The sequence below is a fragment of the Hyla sarda genome, chromosome 5 (assembly GCF_029499605.1).
Source record: "Hyla sarda isolate aHylSar1 chromosome 5, aHylSar1.hap1, whole genome shotgun sequence".
NCBI lineage: Eukaryota > Metazoa > Chordata > Amphibia > Anura > Hylidae > Hyla > Hyla sarda.
The window spans coordinates 116,517,633-116,541,150 of record NC_079193.1 but is presented as its reverse complement, the minus strand read 5'-3'; the positions used below and the strand labels follow the sequence as shown (position 1 = coordinate 116,541,150).

Sequence of the window (23,518 nt, the reverse complement as noted above, 5' to 3'; positions counted from 1 at the left end):
ACTTTACTAAGGCCATTTGGGCTTTCTGCAACATCATATATGAAATACCAGTGATTTTTTGACTAAGATCAGTGAAGTAACAGTTCCCCCTAATGTAATTCTTGTTTCTTTCGACATTACCAGCTTATCTACTTCAATTAGGCTGGTATGGGTGCAGTTCAGAGTGTGCTTTCTACCTCCAACTTCTCCGTGGCGGCCCAAAATTTTATGTTGCAATTACTTCATCTAATTTTGACTCAAAATTATTTTATGTTTGAGGATCAATTTTATTTACGGTTAATTGGGACCGCCATGGGGACAAATATGGCACCCATGTATGCCAATCTTTATGTTGCAGCCATGGAGGAAGATGCCGTCTATCCGTCCCACCACTTCAGACATTGTCTGGGGTTGTGGCGATTTATGGGTGACATCTTCCCCCTGTGGAAGGGTTCAGTGGAGGAACTTAATTTGTTACATATTTTCCTTATCAATATTGATCCAAGTATTCAATTTACCATGGTTTAGTCTAGTGATAGTGTCAGCTTGCTAAATGTTTTGGTGAGGAATGATAGGGATATACTCCATGCCTGTTTGTTTTCGAAACCTACTGACAAGAATACATTACTTCATTACACAAGTTGCCACCCAAGGAGAATGGTGGGATATCTTGCTTTCTGTCAGATGTTAAGGGCCAGAAGAGTGATTGATGATGAAGAGACTTTGTGTAGCACACTGGATAAGATGACTGCAGACTTCAAAGATAGAGGCTATCCATGGATGATAGTGGGGAAAAAAGTACGGTAACACACATGACAAGGGAATCTACATTAGTGACCAAACTTAAAAAGATGCAATCAAGGATTCCATTCACTTCTACATATTCTACCTGCAGTGGACAAATTTCAAAAATTTATACCATAAACATTGGTATATTTTAAAAGACAGTTTTCGGGAGATTCAGGAATTCAAAAACAATCCTTTTATGTCATATAAAAGGTCAAGAAATCTAAAAGACAGATTAGTAAGGACTATCATGACACCAGATAAAGGTATGACACAGACTACATTAACCACTCCGAGATTAGGATTCTTTTCTTGTTTATCCGTGGTTAATTGCCCATTAATGTTCAAGGGTTCGGTTTTTATCCATCCACTCACGAAACGTTTATATCCCTTGAAATATTTCCTAATGTGTGAATCAACCTTTTGATTTAGTTATGTCTTGTTTTGTCCTTGCAGGCTCCTACATGTGGGACAAACCACATGTGGCCTGAAGACGAGGATAAATAACAATCGGTATTGTATTGGACGGGCTAGACTGGACCTTCCAGTTTCAAAGCATTTTTGTGAAACAGGCCATAATGAAAAGGAATTACAATTTATGGCTATAGACCATGTGCCAATTCTTGGGAGTGGGGGGAACAGATTGGCAATGTTGAGAAAGAGGGAGCTCTGGTGGGATACATCAGTTGAACTGTTTATGACAAAATGGCCTAAATGTAGCGTTCAATGCTATTTAGAGTGAATACCCTATTGATCCCCTCATCCTGTTGATGTAATTTTTAGGCATATGTTGGAGCTGATCAAATTTTTGTGAAGAACACCACTCGCTGTTTTATTGTATCTGTGTGTTTTTTGTTTTAAAATAAAAATATAATGGAACCAGTTGTTATGATTGTGGCAATATTTTATAGTAACTAGTTCTAATCACATATTGACAAATACAGGTAATTTTTATTACTCATTGGGATATATAAGTAATTTTTAGTATATTGGGACACATTATTAGTGTGTTTGACACTTTATTTAATCCACTCACAGCATTTGGATAGTTTTGATATAATTTTATATTTTTTTTTATAAAAAAATTTTTTTTGTATATTTTGGGGGAATTTATTTATTTCCTTATTTGTTATTATATATTTTTTAAAGCCTATGTGTGAGACTCCATTCCCTTTGGGTATTTCCATCTTTGGTTTAAGGAGGTGATGCCACACAAAGCAAAGTTGGCATTGGGGGATTGGTGCTGCTGAAAAGCGGGCACACTCCTGAATAGGTTGTAGGGGGTTGACATGGGCCCATGGGGCCGGAAGGTCCTATGGTCCTATGTCCCCCAATTACGGATGGCCTGAACCCTCCTAGGAGGGTGAAGACTAGTGGTTCTACAAACCAGGAAGGCTCCCTCAATAGTTATTGGTGGAGCACACTAAACAGTGGGCTCTCAATACATATTGTGGTGAATCCGGCTGTTAGCAATTTTGGACCCACTGGAGCCTCACTGTTTGTGTCAGGCTTTTTTATATACGTTTTTGTTAAAAAAGAAACATTTTTATATTTAAAAACATTTTTTTTTCTTTTTGTCTTTATTATACATTTCTTTGGTCTATTTTATTTTTAATTTTGTTCTAGTATTTTATGTATTCTACTTCATTTATATAGTATTGTAATTATAATTTTTTTGTTTGATACATATAGATGGTTTGGTCAATAAACCAATTTTTACACATTATTTGGGGTGCACATAATTGGTTTTTGTAGTTATAGAATTATAGGATGATATTACACAAAGTATTTCTGCTGGGTGGTTCTCTGTTTGATGGAAAATCATCCGATAGAATATATTATTTTGTGGTTTTCACAAGAACTAGTATTACCGTATTTATCGGGGTATACCACGCACCGGCCTATAACACGCACCCTCATTTTACCAAGGATATTTGGGTAAAAAAAGTTTTTTACCCAAATATCCATGGTAAATTGAGGGTGCGTGTGTGCGCGTATATACCCCGATATACCTCCAGGAAAGGCAGGGGGAGAGAGGCCGTCGCTGCCCGCTTCTCTCCCCCTGCCTTTCCTGGGGTCTAGAGCGCTGCTGTCGGCCCTTTTCACCCCCTGGATAGCCAGGGAGAGAGAAGCGGCGCCGACAGCCAGGGGGAGAGAAGGGGCAGCGGCACCCATTGCCGGCGCCGCTGCCCCGTTGCCTACCCCCATCCCCGTTGCATAATTACCTGAGTCGGGTCCGCTCTGCTCCAGGCCTCCGTCGTGCGTCCCCAGCGTCGTTTCTATGCACGGCGCGGCGCTCTGACGTCATGCGCCGCGCCGTTCAGCGCATAGCAATGACGCCGGGGACGCACGACGGAGGCCTGGAGCAGCGCGGACCCGACTCAGGTAATTATGCCACCGGGGATGGGGGGAGGCAACAGGGCAGCGGCGCCGGCAATGGGTGCCGCTGCCCCTTCTCTCCCCCTGGCTGTCGGCGCCGCTTCTCTCTCCCTGGCTATCGGCGCCGGCACCGATAGTCAGGGGGACAGAACGGGCAGCGGCGCCGATAACCAGGGGGTCAAAAGGGCCGACAGCAGCGCTCTAGACCCCAGGAAAGGCAGGGGGAGAGAAGCGGGCAGCGACGGCCTCTCTCCCCCTGCCTTTCCTGGGGGTGTATCGGCGTATAACACGCACACAGACTTAAGGCTAAAAATTTTAGCCTAATAAGTGCGTGTTATACGCCGATAAATACGGTAGTTTGCTGCACAGTGTTACTTTTGAGGATTTTTTATGGATTTTGCTTGTGCGTGTTAGCATTGGCGATATCCATGGTGATGCACCACATGATGGTCAGCTGTGTATCCTCGTGAGGTAGCAACTCGTATCCAGCATCATTAGGTCACGTGAGAGTGTTGCGATCATGTGATCTGGGTGAACACATGACATGTCACGTGAACCGGATGCAGCGGACACTGAGCATGGCTCTGATTCTCACGCCTGCTCAGTTCTTTTGTTTGCAAGCAGAGACTGCCATTTCCTTGTACACAGAGCGGGTGAGTGGCTCCTATATTCTTATATGTATTTCACTTGCTGCAGCTGTATATTATGAAAGATTATGAGGGAGCATTGAATTTAGGGCCTTATGGATTTTAACTGTGCACTTTCACTGTATCATGTAGTTTGATATGTACCTAGGTACTTTTATGTTTACATGAATTGCCCACTTTATTTGTATTAATGTATGTAATTTTGAGATTTTGTATATTATTACATAATTGTTGATAATAATTTCACTGGGTATAGAGACACTCCTATTTAGATGTATCACCATGCTTGAAAAAGGCTCAATTGAGGAGCTGAAACATTGCCATTGTTGTGTGTGACATGAGGAAATAATTTAAAGTTTTTTCATTTTAGTGCTACGCCATTGTCGTGGGGATATATATACATACACACACACACGGTGAATGTCCGGCTATGTTTCTCTATTTTTGTTACATATATATATATATATATATATATATATATATATATATATATATAGGGGATGAGTATTTCACTCAGGGCGAGTCCACCACTCCTGGTGTGACGGAGCTTTCAAGGGCCACTTAGCACTACGCAGGCATTCTGGGTAGGGGAATATGCAAAGCAGCTCATTACATCACCTTCTCAGGCGATGTTCCCTGGTATCAGCTTAGCTCCAGTTACGGAATATAAAAAAACTGATCGGGATTAATGCCAAGCCAGACTTACTCCCCTTTTGGGGAGTAAGTCTGGCCTGGCATTAATCCCGATCAGTTTTTTATATTCCGTAACTGGAGCTAAGCTGATACCAGGGAACATCGCCTGAGAAGGTGATGTAATGAACTGCTTTGCATATTCCCCCTATATACACACATATATATATATATATATATATATATATATATATATATATACATTCATGCATACATACATACATACATCTGAATAATGTTCTTCTCATCTTTCTTATCTGTGTGTGGGAGACACGCTGGGTTGGGTGCTTCTGCATTAACTAGAGACAGAAAGCTTGCTCACTCCCTGCCTCTGGCATTGCACAAAGGTGGCAGACAGAGGAAGCAATCACTTTCTCTGTGAATTAGGCTAGGTTCAGACTACGGAATCTCCGGGCAGAAAATTTCCGCCCAGAGATACCGAGTTCTGCCTGCGCCGGCTGAATTAGTCGACGCTAGGACCGCGCGGACATTGCAGTCTCCTATAGACTATGTGTTCCGCTAGGATTTCCGCCTGAAGAAAGAGCAACCCCTTTCTTCAGGCGGAAATTTTCTAGCGGATTTTTTATTCGGAATTTGTGAAGCGGAAAATCCGAAGTGTGAATTTGTGAACGGAAAACCATTCACTACACTATGCATTATAGTAGGCGGAATTTCTGCCGGAAATTTCAAAGCGACAATTCCGGCGGAAATTCCGTAGTCTGAACCTAGCCTTAAGGTCAGTTGATGTGCACGTAAAGAAGATAAGGGGAGCATGCACACTTGTGTATCAATCACGCGGCAGTCACAGGGCTGACGTACAGGGGATAGGCGTGGTGGCCACAGGGCATACCGCATCCCTGACCTATCCGACTGCTGGTGACTTCAAGGAAAAGTGTTGTGTTTTTTTTTTTAAGAGAATAAAAACTTAAATAAATGAGGTAAAAGTAAGGCTGGATACATATTCAACAAACAATACACAAACTGTGGTTAGGTTTTATGGCCCAACTTTTTTTTTTGTATCATAGCAGATATTAAAAGAAAAATTCTAATTCATATTAGCACCAATTCTTCCGTATTTAGAAATATTTAATATTTCCTTAGTGTGATACATGACACTTTAGTGTTTCATTTATACACTTTTTTTATTGTAAATCATTTTATTTTGACAGGTGTTACTTTAATTTTTGTAACCTTAGGTGACTTGAAGCTGTGGTCATCTTGTTGCTCATATAGTATACAGCAGTATACTCTACATATCAGTATCGGAGTGCATTCACACCACATTTTGGGGATACGGCAGCCAGATCCTGCGGGAGAATTTGAAAACCAGCAGCTACCGTATTCCTGCTGGACCCACACCACAGCCCATTAATTTTAATCGAGTCGAACAGAGTCAGATAGTAACCTTGTTTGGCTCATTTTCGAACCGTATGAGTTTTATTGCTGGACTAAAGACTGTGGCAGACCACAGTTTTCAGTCTGCATCAAACCCGGATACCATCCAAAAATGAACTGACCTTACTCACGAACTGACTCTGTCTGGCCCATTTAAATAGCGTACAGTGTGTGTCCAGCAGTGATTCGGCAGTGGGCAGTTTTTAAATTCTCCCGCTGGATCAGGCTGCTGTATCCTCAAAACGTGGTGTGAATGAGCCCTCATACTTACACTTTTGTCTGGGATACCCTGCCTATAACTGGGCCTCACATGCTTCTTTATTTGACAGGCCTGGAGGCCATGATCTGGCCTTCACCTACAATAGCCGGTATTGGGACCCTGCAATCGCATCACAATATTTGCACCAAAGAAACACACACGAGTTCATGATAACCACTTCATAAAAATTATACATTTTTATTCAGACAAATCTGAAAACAGACTCAACATACAGAACAAGGTGTAAGTCAGAGATGAACTCCGGACTGCCGCAGATAAAATATACTGAATTTGTACATTAATATTGCACTCCCAAAGTATTGCACGTATGCCCACTAAGAAACACATTTATATCATCTAGTTCTGAATAACATAACCATATTACGCTAAACCAAAACTGGCATGCATCAAAATTCAGTGCTCAGACTAAATGCACTGGATGAACGGCAAAAGCCTTCGCATTCCTAGAATGAAGTGCCTCTAGTGAACCATGAGCGAGGATAACAAATCACTGTGTGCAAATGTGCTTACCCATAATCACAAAGTTCTCTGCGACGGCGGCCCCTTGAGAAAGCAGGACAACGAAACGGCGTTGGGGTGCAGAGAACATCGCAATAATGGGTAAGCACTAGAGATGAGCGAACTTACAGTAAATTGGATTTGTCACGAACTTCTCAGCTCGGCAGTTGATGGCTTTTCCTGCATAAATTAGTTCAGCTTTCCGGTGCTCCCGTGGGCTGGAAAAGGTGGATACAGTCCTAGGAGACTCTTTCCTAGGACTGTATCCACCTTTTCCAGCCCACCGGAGCACCGGAAAGCTGAACTAATTTATGCAGGAAAAGTCAGCAACCGCCGAGCCGAGAAGTTCGTGACGAATCGAAGTTACTGTAAGTTCGCTCATCTCTAGTAAGCACATTTGCACTCAGTGATTTGTTATCCTCGCTCATGGTTCCACTAGAGGCACTTCATTCTAGCGCGCTGGGAATGCGAAGGCTTTTGCCGTACACCCAGTGCATTTAGTCTGAGCACTGAATTTTGATGCATGCCAGTTTTGGTTTAGCGTAATATGGTTATGTTGTTCAAAACTAGATTATATAAATGTGATTCTTAGTGGACATACGTGCAATACTTTAGGAGTGCAATATTAATGTATCAATTCAGTATATTTTCTCTGCGGCAGTCCGGAATTCATCTGACTTACACCTTGTTCTGTATGTTGAGTCTATTTTTTAGATTTGTCTAAATAAAGAGTTATAATTTTTATGAAGTGGTTATCATGAACTCTTTTTAGTGTTTCTTTGGTGTAAATATTGTTCATGGAGTTCCTATGGTTCAGTAATTTAGGATCATACTAGGCATTACCATTGAAGGATGATGTTTAGAGACATAGGCCGACATTTATCATTGTCCTTAGACTGTTTTTTGTGTCTAGAAAAGGCGCAAAAAGAGGTGCAAGCAGGGTTTATTTGCACCTTTTCACACCTTTTGGTTTACAGATTTCTGCTGATTTTGTTGCAATCCACTGATTTTGGTAATACACATGATATGGAAGGGTTTTATGAACTGCTCCGCCCCCCGTATGACATCATGCTCCGCCCCCTCAATGGAAGCCTATGGGAGCTGTCACGCCCCCTCCCATAGGCTTGCATTGAGGGGGCGGAGTGGGACGTCACAATGCTCTGTCCCCATGATCTACAGTAATCAGACCTGGAGCGAACACGCTCCGGGGACTGGTTCTAATGGGGTGCGGCATGCAAGATCACAGGGGTCCCCACCGGCGGGACCCCCGCGATCAGGCATCTTATCCCCTATCCTTTGGATAGGGATTAAGATGTCTAAGCGCCGGAGTACCCCTTCAAGGGTATGTTCACACAATGGAATTTACGTGCCAAATTTCACCTAAAATTCCACCATAGTTTACTGCAAATTGATTTGTATGGGATTCTGCAGTCCTATTCTGATTTCCGCATTCTATCAAAATATGAGACTAAAATAAAAGACTAATAGGACTAGTTTAGATAACACAGAATTCTGCTGTAATGTTGGTGGATTTCCGTAGTTCCGTGCAGTGAGCTTTGCTGAATGGAATTTCTGTGAAATTGCAGAAATTCCGCTGTGTGAACATACACTTAGACTGCTTAGTGTGATACTTTTTTTTTTTTTTCTTATACAAAGTATATTTGGAAATTAATTTGTACGTGAAAATATTGCCTTTGACCTATGGTATCATGATTAAATCTTAATCTTCATCACTCTTTCAATTCAGAAAACACATCAGAGCGCACTTCAGGTGCAGCAAAAAGCGGAAGCTATGCTTCAAGCCAACCATTATGATATGGACATGATTAGGGATTGTGCAGAAAAAGTTGCTTCACACTGGCAACAGCTGATGCTGAAAATGGAAGATCGCTTGAAACTGGTGAATGCCTCTGTAGCTTTTTATAAAACTTCAGAACAGGTAAGTAATTAAACAAATAACATATGTAGTTCATATTGATCATTTGGCTGTGCCAAGGAGACTATAGAGATGGCACCACTTCTATATAATGTGAATTGCTCCTAAAAGGATAAATTGATTTGCCTTAGCAAATCAATCTATTTGAAGCTATTGAATTTCCCATGAAATTAATATTAAGGGGGTACTATAATTAGATACCAGATGTCAATTTCCTGGAATAACTGCTATATTTACATTGTTTGTGCATTGTTTTAGGATGCACATTTTTTTTTTAATTCAATAAATGAAGCATATCTTTTACAAAACCCAGCTTCATTGAGAGTTTTTTTGCCTCTTTTTTTGTGCTTCATGGAGCATTTGTTTTGCTTTTTTTTTTTTAATCTGGTATTTTCTACTGCTTTTTGTCTTTACATGCCTTTTTTGAGAATGTGATTTTATGGATTTCGGCTGAAGAATGTGTGGTAACACATGTTTTGTAAGTGTGTTACAGTACTTCAACTATGAGAGACATAATGAGAAAAAAAAATCCATAAAATCACATCTGCAATAGGCAAGTAGCTTGGTGTGGAGAAATGAACTATGGGAGCAATTATTAGAAAATGGAAGATATATAAAAGACCACTGATAATCTGGGGCTCCACGCAAGCTCTCACCCAGTGCCGTCAAAATGATCACAAGAACGGTGAGCAAAAATCCCAGAACCACACGGGGGGACCTAGTGAATGATCCGTGCAAAGGAAAGAATGAATGGGGCCATGTATCGTGAGATCCTTCCATCAGCAACGGCATTGAAGATGAAACGTGGCTGGGTCTTTCAGCATGACAATGATCCCAATCACACCGCCCTGGCAATGTAGTGGCTACGTAAGAAGCATTTCAAGGTCCTGGAGTGGCCTAGCCAGTCTCCAGATCTCAACCCCACAGAAAACCTTTGGAGGGAGTTGAAAGTCTGTGTTGCCCAGCAACAGCCCCAAAACATCACTGCTCTAGAGAAGATCTGCATGGAGGAATGGGCCAAAATACCTGCAACAGTGTGTAAAAACCTTGTGAAGACTTAGAGAAATGTTTGACCGCTGTCATTGCCAACAAAGGGTAAATAACAAAGTATTGAGATTAACTTTTGTTATTGACCAATTACTTATTTTCCACCAAAACTTGCAAATAAATTCTTTAAAAATCAGACCATGTGATTTTATGGATTTTTTCTCTCTTCATTATATCTCTTAGTTGAGGTATACCTATGATGAAAATTTTGCACAATTGGTGGCTGACTAAGTTGTTGCCCCACTATAACATCCACCGCTTCACCTCGGCCCAATCTATAACTGACCTCCTCATAGAAGCTGATCAGATTAGTCTGACAGGACTGACCCTAAAGATGTCAACTACTGTTTTTGAAACTTTTTTTTTTTACTATGTGTATTTCCTTTAGGTGTAGTAAATATCATTTTGTAATGGGTATGTCACATGTATATCAAGGTAAAACACATTCAGCAAATGGCAATCACTGGTAAGGAGGGAGCAATCCTCCCTGACCACATTGGACTCAGCTACAAACCTGTTCTCTTTGTAAGCTTCTGTAACACAAGCAAAATAAACAGTTTTGGGGTGTTCAAACTGTCTCTGCTCATTCATGTTTTAAGATGTTTAAATCAAAGTTGATGTTTTACAGAAGCAACTCATTTCTGAAGTATTCCTTTGGAAAAAATGTATCTAAAATATGTGTTCATAATTTATTTTCTCTTTTTAAGGTTTGCAGTGTTCTTGAAAGTTTGGAGCAGGAATATAAAAGAGAAGAAGACTGGTGTGGAGGGGCTGATAAACTTGGACCAAACTCAGAAACTGACCATGTCACCCCAATGATTAGCAAGCATCTTGAACAAAAAGAAGCCTTCCTAAAGGTATGATTCCTTGAAGGCATGCCCTCTTGTCATGGAACTGTAACATCTTTTGGGTCACTGCTAGTTTATAGAATACATAGTGCATTGCAGTTTTATCAGCTACATGACACAAATAAAAATTGAGCTTTTCAGTTCAACATGATGGCTCATATGAGAAAACATTGACTATTAAAATGAATGTGCAAACAAAAGAGGAGATAATCCGCTCACCCTTTCCACAACAAGTCCAGTAGTCCCAGGCTGACCAGGTGCACGGGGCCTGATAGCCACAATCACAGTGTATACTGAAGGAAGTAACTCCTGAGGGGAGGGAACCAGCACTCCAGATTCCAGTCAGGATATAGTAAAAAATGCAAGCTTTATTTTAATCTTCTTCAATCATTACAAAAAGGGGGAGAAAAGAATATAATAGCATGGAAACACTGACACGTTTCGAGAGAACCCTTTATCAAGGCATACAAAACAGTAATGAAACCCTGAATAAATAGACACATAGACATACAATGTACAGAGAACTCCCCTTTCATTAAGGAAGTTAAACAGCAGCTGTTCCAAAACTCTGAACAGTAGGAAATTAACCCTTTGTAAGGGTGGGTTCACACTACATTTGTAGTGTACGGGTGCTGGATCCGGTTGGGAGGGGCGAAAACCGGACGCTCCCGGACCGAACCCCATTCATTTCAATGAGCTGACCGGATTCAAACGCTGACTCTGGTCGGCTCATTTTTGCCCCGTATACGGTTTCCTAACCGTACCTAAAACCGTGGTATATCTGCGAATCAGATCATGTAATCAGTGAGTGTAGGGTCCAGTATGTTAGATCGACTACACGCAAACTCAAGACCCGCATTTGAGCATGTGGCAAGTGCACGAGTCTTGGACGACATTCAGACTTGTGCGTTTTCAGGCACGTCTAGACATTTTAGAGACGCGCATGTGGGCAGTACAATTTCACTCTGCGTAGTTCCCATAGAAAGAGTAATGCGCCCCCCATGGAGTGGAGAATGGAGGAGGAAACTCCTAGCGTGTGAAGGCTACTGGATTATTAAACTTGGTATGTGATTTCCTGCAGGTCTAAACAATAGATCAGATATTATGCTATATTATTAGTTGATGTCTCGTGTATCTGATCACATACCTACTATCTCATAGAATTGTCATGACACACTATAGGTTTAAATATATATTTATTGGTACATATCAACATTGTATTTTACATATATGGAGTGTATGCATGTGTATATATTTATCTTGCCATTACATTACTGTGAGATGTATATTGCAGTCTTCATCTTATACTTATTATGCACACTAATATTTTCATAATGTATTGGTGTGTTTTTGTATATCTGCATATATACCTGGTCTGTGACACCACATGTTACAAAGGGTTAATTTCTCTGTGTTTTGGAGCAGCTGCTGCTTAACTTCCTTAATGAAAGGGGGAGTTCTCTGTACATTGTATGTCTATTTATTCGGGGTTTCATTACTGTTTTGTATGCCTTGATAAAGGATCCTCTCGAAACGTCAGTGTTTCCATGCTATTTTATTCTTTTCTCCCCCTTTTTGTAATGATTTTAATATGAAAATAAAGCTTGCATTTTTTACTAGGTATATCCCGCTGGAATCTGGAGTGCTGGTTCCCTCCCCTCGGGAGTTACTTCCTTCATTAAAATAACAAACCGTTTATTTTTTTATTTTTTATTGTTTGACAATATGATATTCATAATCTTTTCTGTAAAAAAATATAATTATGATAATACTAGCGGAAGGCAAAAAAACAAAAACACATGAGAGGCTTGGGCAGGTAAAAATATATAATACACGATACACACCTCCCTTGGTCCCTCACAGCTTCTGATCTCAGGTCTCCCACTGCCCACCATGTGTTGCTATTTTCGAAAGGAGATGTTTCATCTTAGCCTGCCTCCTCAGCCAATGGTTAGCCACAGATGTGACCTGTTTGAATTAGATATTGGCTGAGCAGGCAGGTCCGGCTGAGAGATCTCCTCTCTGACGTGGCAGTGAGTGATTAACACCTAAATACTAAAAGTCATTAGACTTGGATTTGTGTGTGACCTATGCAGAAAAGGAACTCTTTTAGATACCTAAATACGCCTTTAAGGATTATGGGGGAGTTTCATCAAGACCTGTGCTGAGAAAAAGTTGACCAGTTGCCCAAAGCAACCTTGCTGCTTTCATTTTTCAGAGGTCTTTTCAAAAATGAAAGAAGCAATCTGGTTGCTATTGGCAACCGCTCAACTTTTCCTCAGCACAGGTCTTAACCCCTTGGGGTCGAAGCCCATTATGACTCTAAGGATGGGAGCATTTTTTTCAAATCTGACCTCTATCATTTTATGCATGAATAACTCTGGAATGCTTTTACTTACAAATTTGATTCAGAGATTGTTTTTTCGTGACATATTCTACTTTTAATTGTAAATTTTCGTCGATACTTGCATCATTTCTTGGTGAAAAATTCCAAAATTTCAGGAAAAATTTGAAAGCTGTCTGCTTGTAAGGAAATTGGTCTTCCAAATAAATTACATATGGATTCACATCTACAATGGGGGATATTTATTAAAGGATTTAGACTGTTTTTTACTTTCTAAATTTGTCACACAGAAAGTCGCTGTCTAAATATGTGCGAATATCTGCGACTTTTGCTTTAGAGGATTTTTCGAACATGATGCATTCTAGTCTATTTTAGTACATTCTATTTTAGACAGAAAAATGCATTGGTGCGGAAATTATCAAAAGCGACTTTTCAGCGACAAGTTGCATCGGCTTAAAGTACGCCGAAATGTCAGACCATTCTGGATCAGGTTTAAATACAGTCTAAAGCATAGATCCTGAAGTCAGTGCACAGAATTTATCAAGAGCCGTGCGCCTTTTGATCAATTAGGCGCACAATAGACCGGCCTAACCCTCTGTAGTTTGGTATATATTGATGCGGGACATAGACAGCTTTGATAAATATCCCCAAATATGTCTACTTTATGTTTGCATCATAAAGTTGACATGTTTTTACTTTTTGAAGACATCAGAGGGCTTCAAAGTATAGCAGCAATTTTCCAATTTTTCACAAAAATATCAAAATCTGAATTTTTCAGAGACCAGTTATGTTTAGAAGTGAATTTGAGGGTCTTTATGTTGGAAATCCCCTATATTGGACCCCATTAAGAAAACTGCACCCCTCAAAATATTCAAAATGACGTTCAAAAAGTTGAACCCTTTAGGGGTTTCACAGGAATAGCGGCAAAATGGAGAAAAATTTAAATCTTAATTTTTTTACACTAACATCTTATTGTAGCCCCATTGTTTTCATTTTTACAAGGGGTAAAAAGGCCCCCCAAAACTTGTAATTCCTTTTCTCTCGAGTAAGGAAATACCTCATATTTGGATGTAAAGTGCTCTGTGGATGCACTAGAGGGCTCAGAAGGGAAGGAGCGGAATTTGGGAGATCGAATTTTGCTGAAATGGTTTTTGGGGGGCATGTTGCATTTAGGAAGCCCCCATGATGTCATAACAGTAAAAGAAAACCCCACATGGCATACTATTTTGTAAACTACACCCCTCAAGGAACAAAACAAGGGGTAAATTGAGTCGTTATACCCCACAGGTGATTGACAAACTTTCGTTAAAGTGGGAAATGAAAATGAAAAATTAGATTTTTAACACTAAAATGCTGGTGTTACCCCAAACTTTTCATTTTCACAAGGAGTAATAGTAGAAAACGCCCCCAAGGTTTGTAACCCCATTTCTCTCGAGTAAGGAAATACCTCATATGTGTATCTAAAGTGCTCTGTGGGTGCACTAGAGGGCTCAGAAGGGAAGGAGCGACATTGGGCTTTTGGAGAGTACATTTTGCCCCCATGATGCCAGAACAGTAAAAATAAATAAATAACAAATACACATGGCATGCTTTTTTGGAAACTGTATACATTAAAAATAGAAAAAAATATACATTAAAAATAGAAAAAGGTGAACACCAATCGTAAAAGAGGAGCGAAACAGCAACACGTTTCGAGCTGCATGTAGCTCTAAATCATGGCTACATGTAGCTTGAAACGTGCTGGGGTCTCACTTCTTTTATGCCTGATGTCCACCTTTTTCTATTTTTAATGCATACAGATTAAATGTTTGATGCTTTAATACTACAAGTACAGTTTTTCATGAAAGAGCTGGAGGCAACTTTCTTTTTTCCTTTGTTCTGATACATATATACACGTCATACATACGTCATAGATACATAAAACACACATAATGCATACATAATACATACATACAAACATCATATATACTATATGCATACATAAACACATACATATATTATATATACATACATCCCATCCCCTCCCATCGTCAGTTGCCTTACCCTCATTCCCAGTGCTGTGGAGTCGGAGTCGAGCAAAATTTTGGGTACCTGGAGTCGGCAAACAATGCGCCTACTAAAGCAAGTTTAGACTCCTACTAAAGCAAGTTTAAATGCCCCAATTCACAAAAAGTTATAATTAATGACTTCTCTACTGTAAGAATAAAGACAAATGCATGCAGTGCCTCACGTAACCACAAAATGAACATGTAAAAGGGGTAGTCCATTGGTGAAAAACTTATCCCCTATCCTAAGGATAGGGGATAAGTTTGAGATTGCGGGGGGTCCGACCGCTGGGGGCCAGGCTCTCTGGCCAGATAGCGGGTGTCGACCTCCGCACGAAGGGTTCACCACTGGACTACTCCTTTAAGTGACCATGAAGAAGCATGCTTTTCATGTGCTTCACTATATGGCACGCAAGGCACAATTAGGAGCGGCAACACTTATACTTTACATAGTGTTGTGTTCTGCTGTTACAGGGAACCCATGGGTAACCTAGCCTCTCACTGATAAGGGATTAAGTAAATATGTTTTTTGCAGGACTAGAGACACTTGTATAAGTGAAGGGAATGGAGGGTCAATAGTTCAAGACTGAAGCTGTAAACTATTGGAAAAACTGCTGCCATTCAGTTAAGGCTACAAAAACTTGTAAACTCCGATTGTTAGCTTAAACTTGACTATGGGATTCTACTAGGGAAATCATGTTTTATAATAAATGCCCCTTCCTGGATCCTCCCACTGCCCTATCTTCAGCAGCAGATCAGCACACAAAAAGAAGGCAGCAGCTTCTGCCCAACTACCTCTCTCTGCTAGAAGAGCTTAGAACTGTTTATAAATACATTCGCATATTAATACAGAGGAGTCGGAAGTACAAAAAACTGCTGAGTTGGAACATTTATCTACCGACTTCACAGCCCTGCTCATTCCGCAGAGTCTCCTGACCTGCGGCTGCCATGTTGGGGTCAGAGGCAGGCGCGCAAACTCCCTTATGCTGCATTGTGTGCTATGCATCAGCCTCCACTTCTTCCTCATGCCGTGGTGTGGCCACTCGCCGCCAGGAGTTGTGGGCAGGGCAATCTCAGGGGGTTGTTGAAAGCCTGCAATTTTAGCAGCAGTGTGTGCAGCCGGAGAAGACGGGCAGAGCGGCCGGAGCTGCACACTAAAAAATACAGATTTTAACATTGTGCTGACACAGACGGCCCACTGGACGGCCCGGCCCACCCGATGGCCAGTCCAGCCCTATGCATAGATCATATGGGTGGTATCCTATAGCCATTTCCATATGTACACGTCTAGTATACATTTATTGGGGAGTTCCAACTTAGGGGCGTATCAAACGAATAACAGAACATGGTTTTAACCCCTTGGGGACTCAGGGTTTTTCTGCTTTTGCACTTTTGTTTTTTCCTCCTCACCTTTTAAAAATCATAAGCCTTTCAATTTTGCACCTACAGGCCCATATGATGGCTTTTTTAATTAATTTTTTGCACCACCAATTCTACTTTGTAATAACATCAGTAATTTTACCCAAAAATCTAAGGCGAAACAAAAAAATTATAATAGTGCGACAAAATTTAAAGATCCTGCCTGGATCTCGGGCAACGAGCAGTCATTCGGTGATCAGACAAGGAGGAGGCAGGTAGGGACCCTCCTTGTGTCCGTACAGATGATCGGGACTTCTGTTTCACCACGGTGGTCCCAATCAGACCAAATGAGCTTCCGGGAATACTTTTTATTAACTAAAGATCAACTTTGATCGCCGCGTCTAAAGGGTTAATACCGGACATCACCGCGATTCAGGGTTACCCTGCGTCACCAAGAGGTTAAACCAGATGTTGAGCCACATTGAACAGACCTAAAGTCAAAAGGAAGATCCTCTACGACATACCTTGCCAGATCTTAGAACAGTATTTCCCAACCTTTTTTGGCTTGGGGCACCCATCAGAAAAAATTATTTTCACGGGGCACCCCTACCAAGGTTGGCGAGCAAAAAAAGAAAAGGAAAAACCACAATGCACAATATCTATTTATCTGTGGGTATGTAAATTAGTGTTGCTTTAGACAGCAATTCACAAATGACGTCTAATCAGCTTCGTCATCATGGGCCATCATGACGATTTCTTCCAGCCACAATTCTTCACTATTAAAACCTGCAAAACAAACCTATTAGGCTCCTTACTTTTTTTTACATAGGTCACAGAGGGGTGTAGAAGAGTGGACCTGAGTGAGTGATGGGTGTCAGAGGGGTGTACATGGGTGACAGGTGTAAATGGGTGACATGGGTGTAGAGGGGTGTACATGGGTGACAGAGGGGTATAGAAGAGTGTACATGGGTGACAGATGTAGAAAAGTGTACATGGGTGACAGGGGTGTAGAGGAGTGTACATGGGTGGACAGGGGTGACAGAGGGGTGTAGAGGAATGTACGCGGGTGACAGAGGGTGTAGGGAGGTGTACATGGGTGACTGGGGGGCATAGGGGTGACAAGGTGGTAACAGGGGCGGACATGGATGACAAGGATGTAGTGAGAAGGGTGGACAATTGAGGGTAAACATGGGTGACAGGGTTGGATGGGGGGTGGACATGGATGACAGGAGGGTGGACATGGGAGACGGGGTCAGAAGGATGGACAGGAGTGAGAGAGGGGTGGACTGGGGTGACAAAGGGACAGAGGGGTAAATAGGGGGTGGACATGGGTGACGGGGTAGACTGGGGGCTTGACGGGGTTGAACACGGTTGACATAGATGGACAGGGAGGTGGACATGGGTGACGGGGATGGATGGAGTGGACAAGGCGGACATGGATGACAAGGAAGGTGGACATGGGTGACTGGGGGGTTGGACATGGATGATAGGGATGGACAGTTTGGTGGACAAGGCAGACATGGATGACAGGAGGGTGGACATAAGTGACGGGGGGGCGGTTTGGACAGGGTTGAGAAGGGGTAACAGAGGGGTGGAAAGGGTACAGTAAAAGTACCTTAAGCAAGCCGGCACAGGCAGCTTACAGTACCACGGCACTGGAATCCGACGCAGCTTGCAATTCCACTGCATCTTATAATTATAGCAGGGCACCATTTTCGGCTCACTGCTCCGCAAGGGGGCGGGGGATGCTGTGTGCGCAGTGCACATGCAGGCTTTCGCCCCCCCCCCCATGCGGTGCCGTGAGTCATAGGCGCCCAGGCCAGAGCGGGACATTTAAAAAGAAAGAAAGAACGAAATGGAAAATTCACTGCAAAATCCTGCGGCACTCCGGGCAGTGCCAAACGGCATCCCAGTGTGCCGGGGCACCCCGGTTGTGAATCACTGTGTTAGAGACGAAGTTCTATGTAGATCTTTGATGTAGTCTATTATATAGAGATCTTATTTGATCTCCAGGACTATTTTGCATCTTTAAGAAAGCTAATTTGGGAACGCAACTATGAAAAGTCAGGGAGAAAGTCACATGCCAGCTAGGCCTCGTTTAAGATGTTTAATGGTAATAGGACGATGGCTTTGCATGACAAGGCTATGTTCCCAGCTTTCCGTGGTGCCGCAGAAGTGAGATTCTCACATGGAATTGGTTAGATACAAAATTATATTCCATTTCATTAAGACTAATTTGGACATATGGATTAAATTTTACAATTTAGATTGGTGAATAGATTATCTCCATATAGAGATTGTAATCTTAGGATGTTTTAGACATGTGGATGAAATTATACCATTTAGATTGGGGAATAGGTTAATTATCTCCATGTTTAGATTGTAATCATAAGATCATCTGGATTCTAACTGCAGAAGAATTCATTCTCCAGACCTATATCAACGCATTGAACTACTGCTTTATATGATAGATTCAATTTGCCAAGCTAAGTGTTATAAGTAATATTCCCACAGAAAACGTGATTTCAAGTTTTCCGCTAAAATATAGCCAAAGAACATATCGCTGCTATTTGGTTGTCTTAAAGAAGGCTTACCAAAGTCATGTGAGGAAAATAGTCCTGAATGGGCCGGAAGGATACCACATCTCTTCCATGTTCTTCTTAGGATGGAATGTGCCCATTGTAGAAGTTATGTGATGTGTAGTGGTTAAGAGGGCGGAGTATAATTTATCATTCCATATTCATATGTCTATATAATTAGAGATTGCTCATCTTGATATCATGAGGTTGCCTCTTGCAGAGTGATATAGCCTTTTCTTATGATATCCATCTAACCAAGTTAATAACTACTGATTTATTCTACTGACTTGTCAATTAACATAAGCCTTTAATGCTTTACTAATATCTATATATAATTGATATTGATTTTTATATATCATTGTTTATTACTCATTAACCCCTTAAGGACCCAGCGTTTTTCAGTTTTTGCACTTTTGTTTTTTCCTTCTTACCTTTTAAAAATCATAGCCCTTTCAATTTTGCAGCTAAAAATCCATGTGATGGCTTGTTTTGCGTCACCAATTCTACTTTGTAATGACATCAGTCACTTTACAAAAAAAATCTACAGCGAAACGGGAAAAATATATTCTTTTGCGCATACACCATTGACCTTGCAGTTTAATTAACAATATATTTTTAAAGTTGGGACATTTCCGCATGCGGCGATACCACATTTTTATTTACAGGTTGTTTTTTTTAAATGGGAAAAAGGGGGTGATTCAAATTTTTATTAGGTGAGGGGTTGAATGATCTTTATTAACTTTTTTTTTCAACTTTTTTAATGCAGTGTTATAGCCCCCATAGGACTGCACACACTGATCTTTTACACTGGTCATTGTTATATCATAGGATAACATTGATCAGTGATTCTGCAGCCTGGATCTCAGGCACGGAGCAGTCATTCGGCGATGGGAAGCGCAAGAGGCAGGTAGAGAACCCTCCTGATGCATCCTAGCTGATCGGGACATTGCGGTGTGATGGTCCCGATCAGCCCGACTGAGCAGTCGGGAGTGCTTTTTCTCAAATTTAGACTCGATCAACTTTAAACATCGCTTCTAAAGGGTTATTAGCGTGCGGCACCCCGATTGGTGATGTGCGCTATTAGCCACGGGTGCTGGTTGTTGTTAGTGGCCAGGCCTGACCCGCTATGACACAGGTACAGCTACGCCCTGGGTCCTTAAGGGTCGTTCACACGTACAGTATTCTGCGCAGATTTGATGCGCAGGATTTTCTGCTGCAGATCTCAATGTAAACTGACTGAACACAGCTTGAAATCCTGCGCATCAAATCTGCACAGATTACTGTTTGTGTGAATAGACCCTTAGAGGTTGAAGGGATTATCTTGTGAAAAACATTAATATTATTGTTTTTTTAATCAACTGGTGCAAAACAGTTACACAGATTTGTAAATTACTTCTACAACAGAATCTTAATCCTTCCAGTACTCAGCTGCTGTATGCACCAGAGGAAGTTGTATAGTTCTTTTCTGTCTGACCACAGTGCTCTTTCTGCTGAAACCTCTGTCCATGTCAGGAACTGTCCAGCAGGGCCGCCATCAGGGGGATACAGCCAGTACGCCAGTAAGGGGCCCGGGCCCCAGCTGCACCCCCCTGCGGCAGCCTCAGCACAAAAGCAGAAGACTGCTGTTTACACAGCGGTCTCCTGCTTCTGTACGTACATTACACAAATTGCGCATGTAATGTATGTACAGGATAAAGTAATCTCCTGTACCTACTTTCCGCAAAAAGCATACGCAATGTACGTACAGGCTGTGTAGACTACACTGCAGGCCGCGTGATAACGTAATTTCATCACGCGGTCTGCCAGTGCGTCCTGTTCTGCGCCGGAGGATCCAGGGACCCCGGTAGCAATGCAGGATCGGCGGAAAGGTGAGTGGGAATTTTTATTTTATTTTTGAGAACATATTTGGGTGCATTTTGTAGTGGGGGCCCTATCTACATTGAGGCTTAACCTTCTGGGGACATCTCCTACCTGGGGGGCACTATTACTGCAGTAACGCCATACCTGGGGGGGCAGTACCTGCTGGGGGCATCTCCTACTTGGCTGGGAGGCACTACTTTCTGGGGGCATCTCCTACCTGGCTGGGGGGCACTACCTGCTGGGGGCATCAACCTGGCTGGGGGGCACTACCTGCTGGGGGCATCTCCTACCTGGCTGGGGGGCACTACCTGCTGGGGGCATCTCCTACCTGGCTGGGGGGCACTACCTGCTGGGGGCATCTCCTACCTGGCTGGGGGGCACTACCTGCTGGGGGCATCTCCTACCTGGCTGGGGGGCACTACCTGCTGGGGGAATCTCCTACCTGGCTGGGGGCACTACCTGCTGGGGGAATCTCCTATCTGACTGGGGGGCACTACCTGGCTGGGGGCATCTACTACCTGGGGGGCACTACCTGCTGGGGGAATCTCTTACCTGGGAGCACTGTTATTGGAGGCACTATCTACTGGGGGCACTACCTGCATAGGGGCATCTCCTACCTGGGAGCACTATTACTGGGGGCACTATCTACCTACAACCTACCTGGGGGCATTATTACTAGTGGCACTATCAATTAGGGACACTATCTAGTAGTGGCACAACCTACCCGGCGTATGACCTTCTTGGGGACAATATCTTGGGGAAAATAGTGGGCTAGCCCTGGGGGCCGCATTGGGGACGCGCCACAGGGTTTTTTGGGGGTGGGGGTGGTTGGGGGCCCAGGCAATGAGCAGTGTAAGGGGCCCCAATATTTCTGATGGCATCCCTGCTGTCCAGAACAGGAGTAAATTTCCATAGCAATCCTCTACTGCTCTGGACAGTTCCTGACGTGTACAGAGGTGTCAGCAGAGCACTGTGGTCAGACAGAAAAGAAATTAGAAAAGAACCTCCTCTGGAGCATACAGCAGCTAAGTACTGAAAGGATTAGAATTTTTAAATGGAAGTAATTTACAAATCTGTAACTTTCTGGCACAAATTGAGTTAATAAAAAAAAAATATATATATATATATATATATATATATATATATATATATATATATATATATATATTATATAATTTTTTTTTTTTTTTTACCAGCGTACCCCCTTTATGTTCATTACCTATAACCAATGAATCTTCATTTTTTTTATAATACCTGTGTATTTAGAGAACTTAGCATCTGAGTAATTGTCGGCTCAGATGTGAATTGTATCAATTATATATGTCTGCAATTCACCAGGTCATAATTTTGATAATTTTTTTGATAATTGTCATAATGTCATTTTTCATAATTAATATTTTTTATATTTAATCATTCATATTTTAGTTGTCAAAATTACTGACAATTCAGAAGATTGATTGAATGCAATCTTAAAGGGCTACTCCACCCTTAGACATCTTATCCTCTATCTAAAGGATCGGGGATAAAATGCCTGATCCTGGACGCTGGTACTCCCTGCAATCTCCGGGCCAGCACCCCAGCGTTTTGAACATTTATGTTCAGAATGCCATCTTTGGACGGCCGTGGTTGTGACTTCAAGCCACGCCCTCTCGATTGATGTCTATGGGAGGGCGCATGATGGGATAAAATGTCTAGGGGCGGAGTACCCCTTTTAAGCTGCGCTCCTACATGCAGGCGAAAACACATCTCCATGTTTTTACTATTGGCTACACGACACAGGGATTATTGGCTACAATGTGCAGCCATTTGTGAACACATGGGGACATGTTTTTTTGCTGCATGTGAGATCACTGCTTAAGGCTGCAGTAGTAAAGAAAAGTTGTGTTTTCTGTCAGATTTGGAATTACGACTTGTTTTCTGTTCAGGCCTCACTGACACAATTACCTCAATTGATGGACTACAAAGCGCTATAAGCCCACCTAAGCTCTCTAACAGTTACATAAACTGGTTTTCTTCTAAGTGTGTGTGTGTGTGTATATATAATATGTGTGTGTGTGTGTGTGTTTATATTTCTTTATTTATATATATGGAAAAATGCTTACAGGTTTTTTGTTTGCTTTTTTCTAGGCTTGTACCCTCGCCCGAAGAAATGCAGATGTCTTTGTGAAGTACTTACATAGGAATAGTGTAAACATGCCAGGGATGGTTTCGCATGTCAAAGCTCCGGAGCAACAAGTAAAAAGCAAGTTTCCTTAGAATGTTTGAGTTTTGATGAATTTTTACAAGGCTTTGTCCACGTAGGGCCTTATGAATAAAAGCTATTGCAGATGAGTAATGGAGGGTTGTTGTCCATAGTAACCAATTAAGAAATTTCATTTTTTTTCTCTGCATATTGCTTAGCTTTAAGCTTACACTAGTTTTTACTTGCAAGGCTCTTTGTAACTTTCTTGCTAAGGCTACATTCACATCATGATGCAATAGCGTTTTGTAGCAACTTTATTTCCCCAAAACGGGAAACCACAAACTGACAAAACTGTATGCGAAATTGTACATTATAAAAACCTTATACGGTTTTTATAATGGTTAAAAAGCTATTTAACAGCCGCCTTCAGACTTCTGCAGCTGGGGGTACTACTACCCTTCATGGAACAGACTCTTTTCTATGATGGGAGTTGTAATTTTCCCGGCTGCAGATGGCTGTGTTGACTCTGCATTAGCGCTTATACTACTACTCCCATCATTATATAAAGTTCTATAAAAAAAAAAAAGCACAACATGGATGGTGATCATATGTATAGGAGAGATAGAAACCCTTCCAGGTAACTGTTCACCTGATGCTGTTGTGT

The 23,518-nt window shown here is 41.8% G+C and overlaps 1 protein-coding gene across 4 annotated transcripts in view; it reads left to right on the top strand.

The window, feature by feature from the left end:
- TRIO (trio Rho guanine nucleotide exchange factor) overlaps window positions 1-23,518 on the top strand; it is a 748,009-nt gene that overhangs the window by 265,053 nt on the left and 459,438 nt on the right. For all 4 annotated transcript variants that reach the window (XM_056520137.1, XM_056520140.1, XM_056520138.1 and 1 more), the window contains exons 18-20: window positions 8,402-8,593; window positions 10,345-10,494; window positions 22,800-22,914. In XM_056520137.1, coding sequence (XP_056376112.1) covers window positions 8,402-8,593; window positions 10,345-10,494; window positions 22,800-22,914 — 457 coding nt within the window. The remainder of the gene's footprint in view (window positions 1-8,401; window positions 8,594-10,344; window positions 10,495-22,799; window positions 22,915-23,518) is intronic.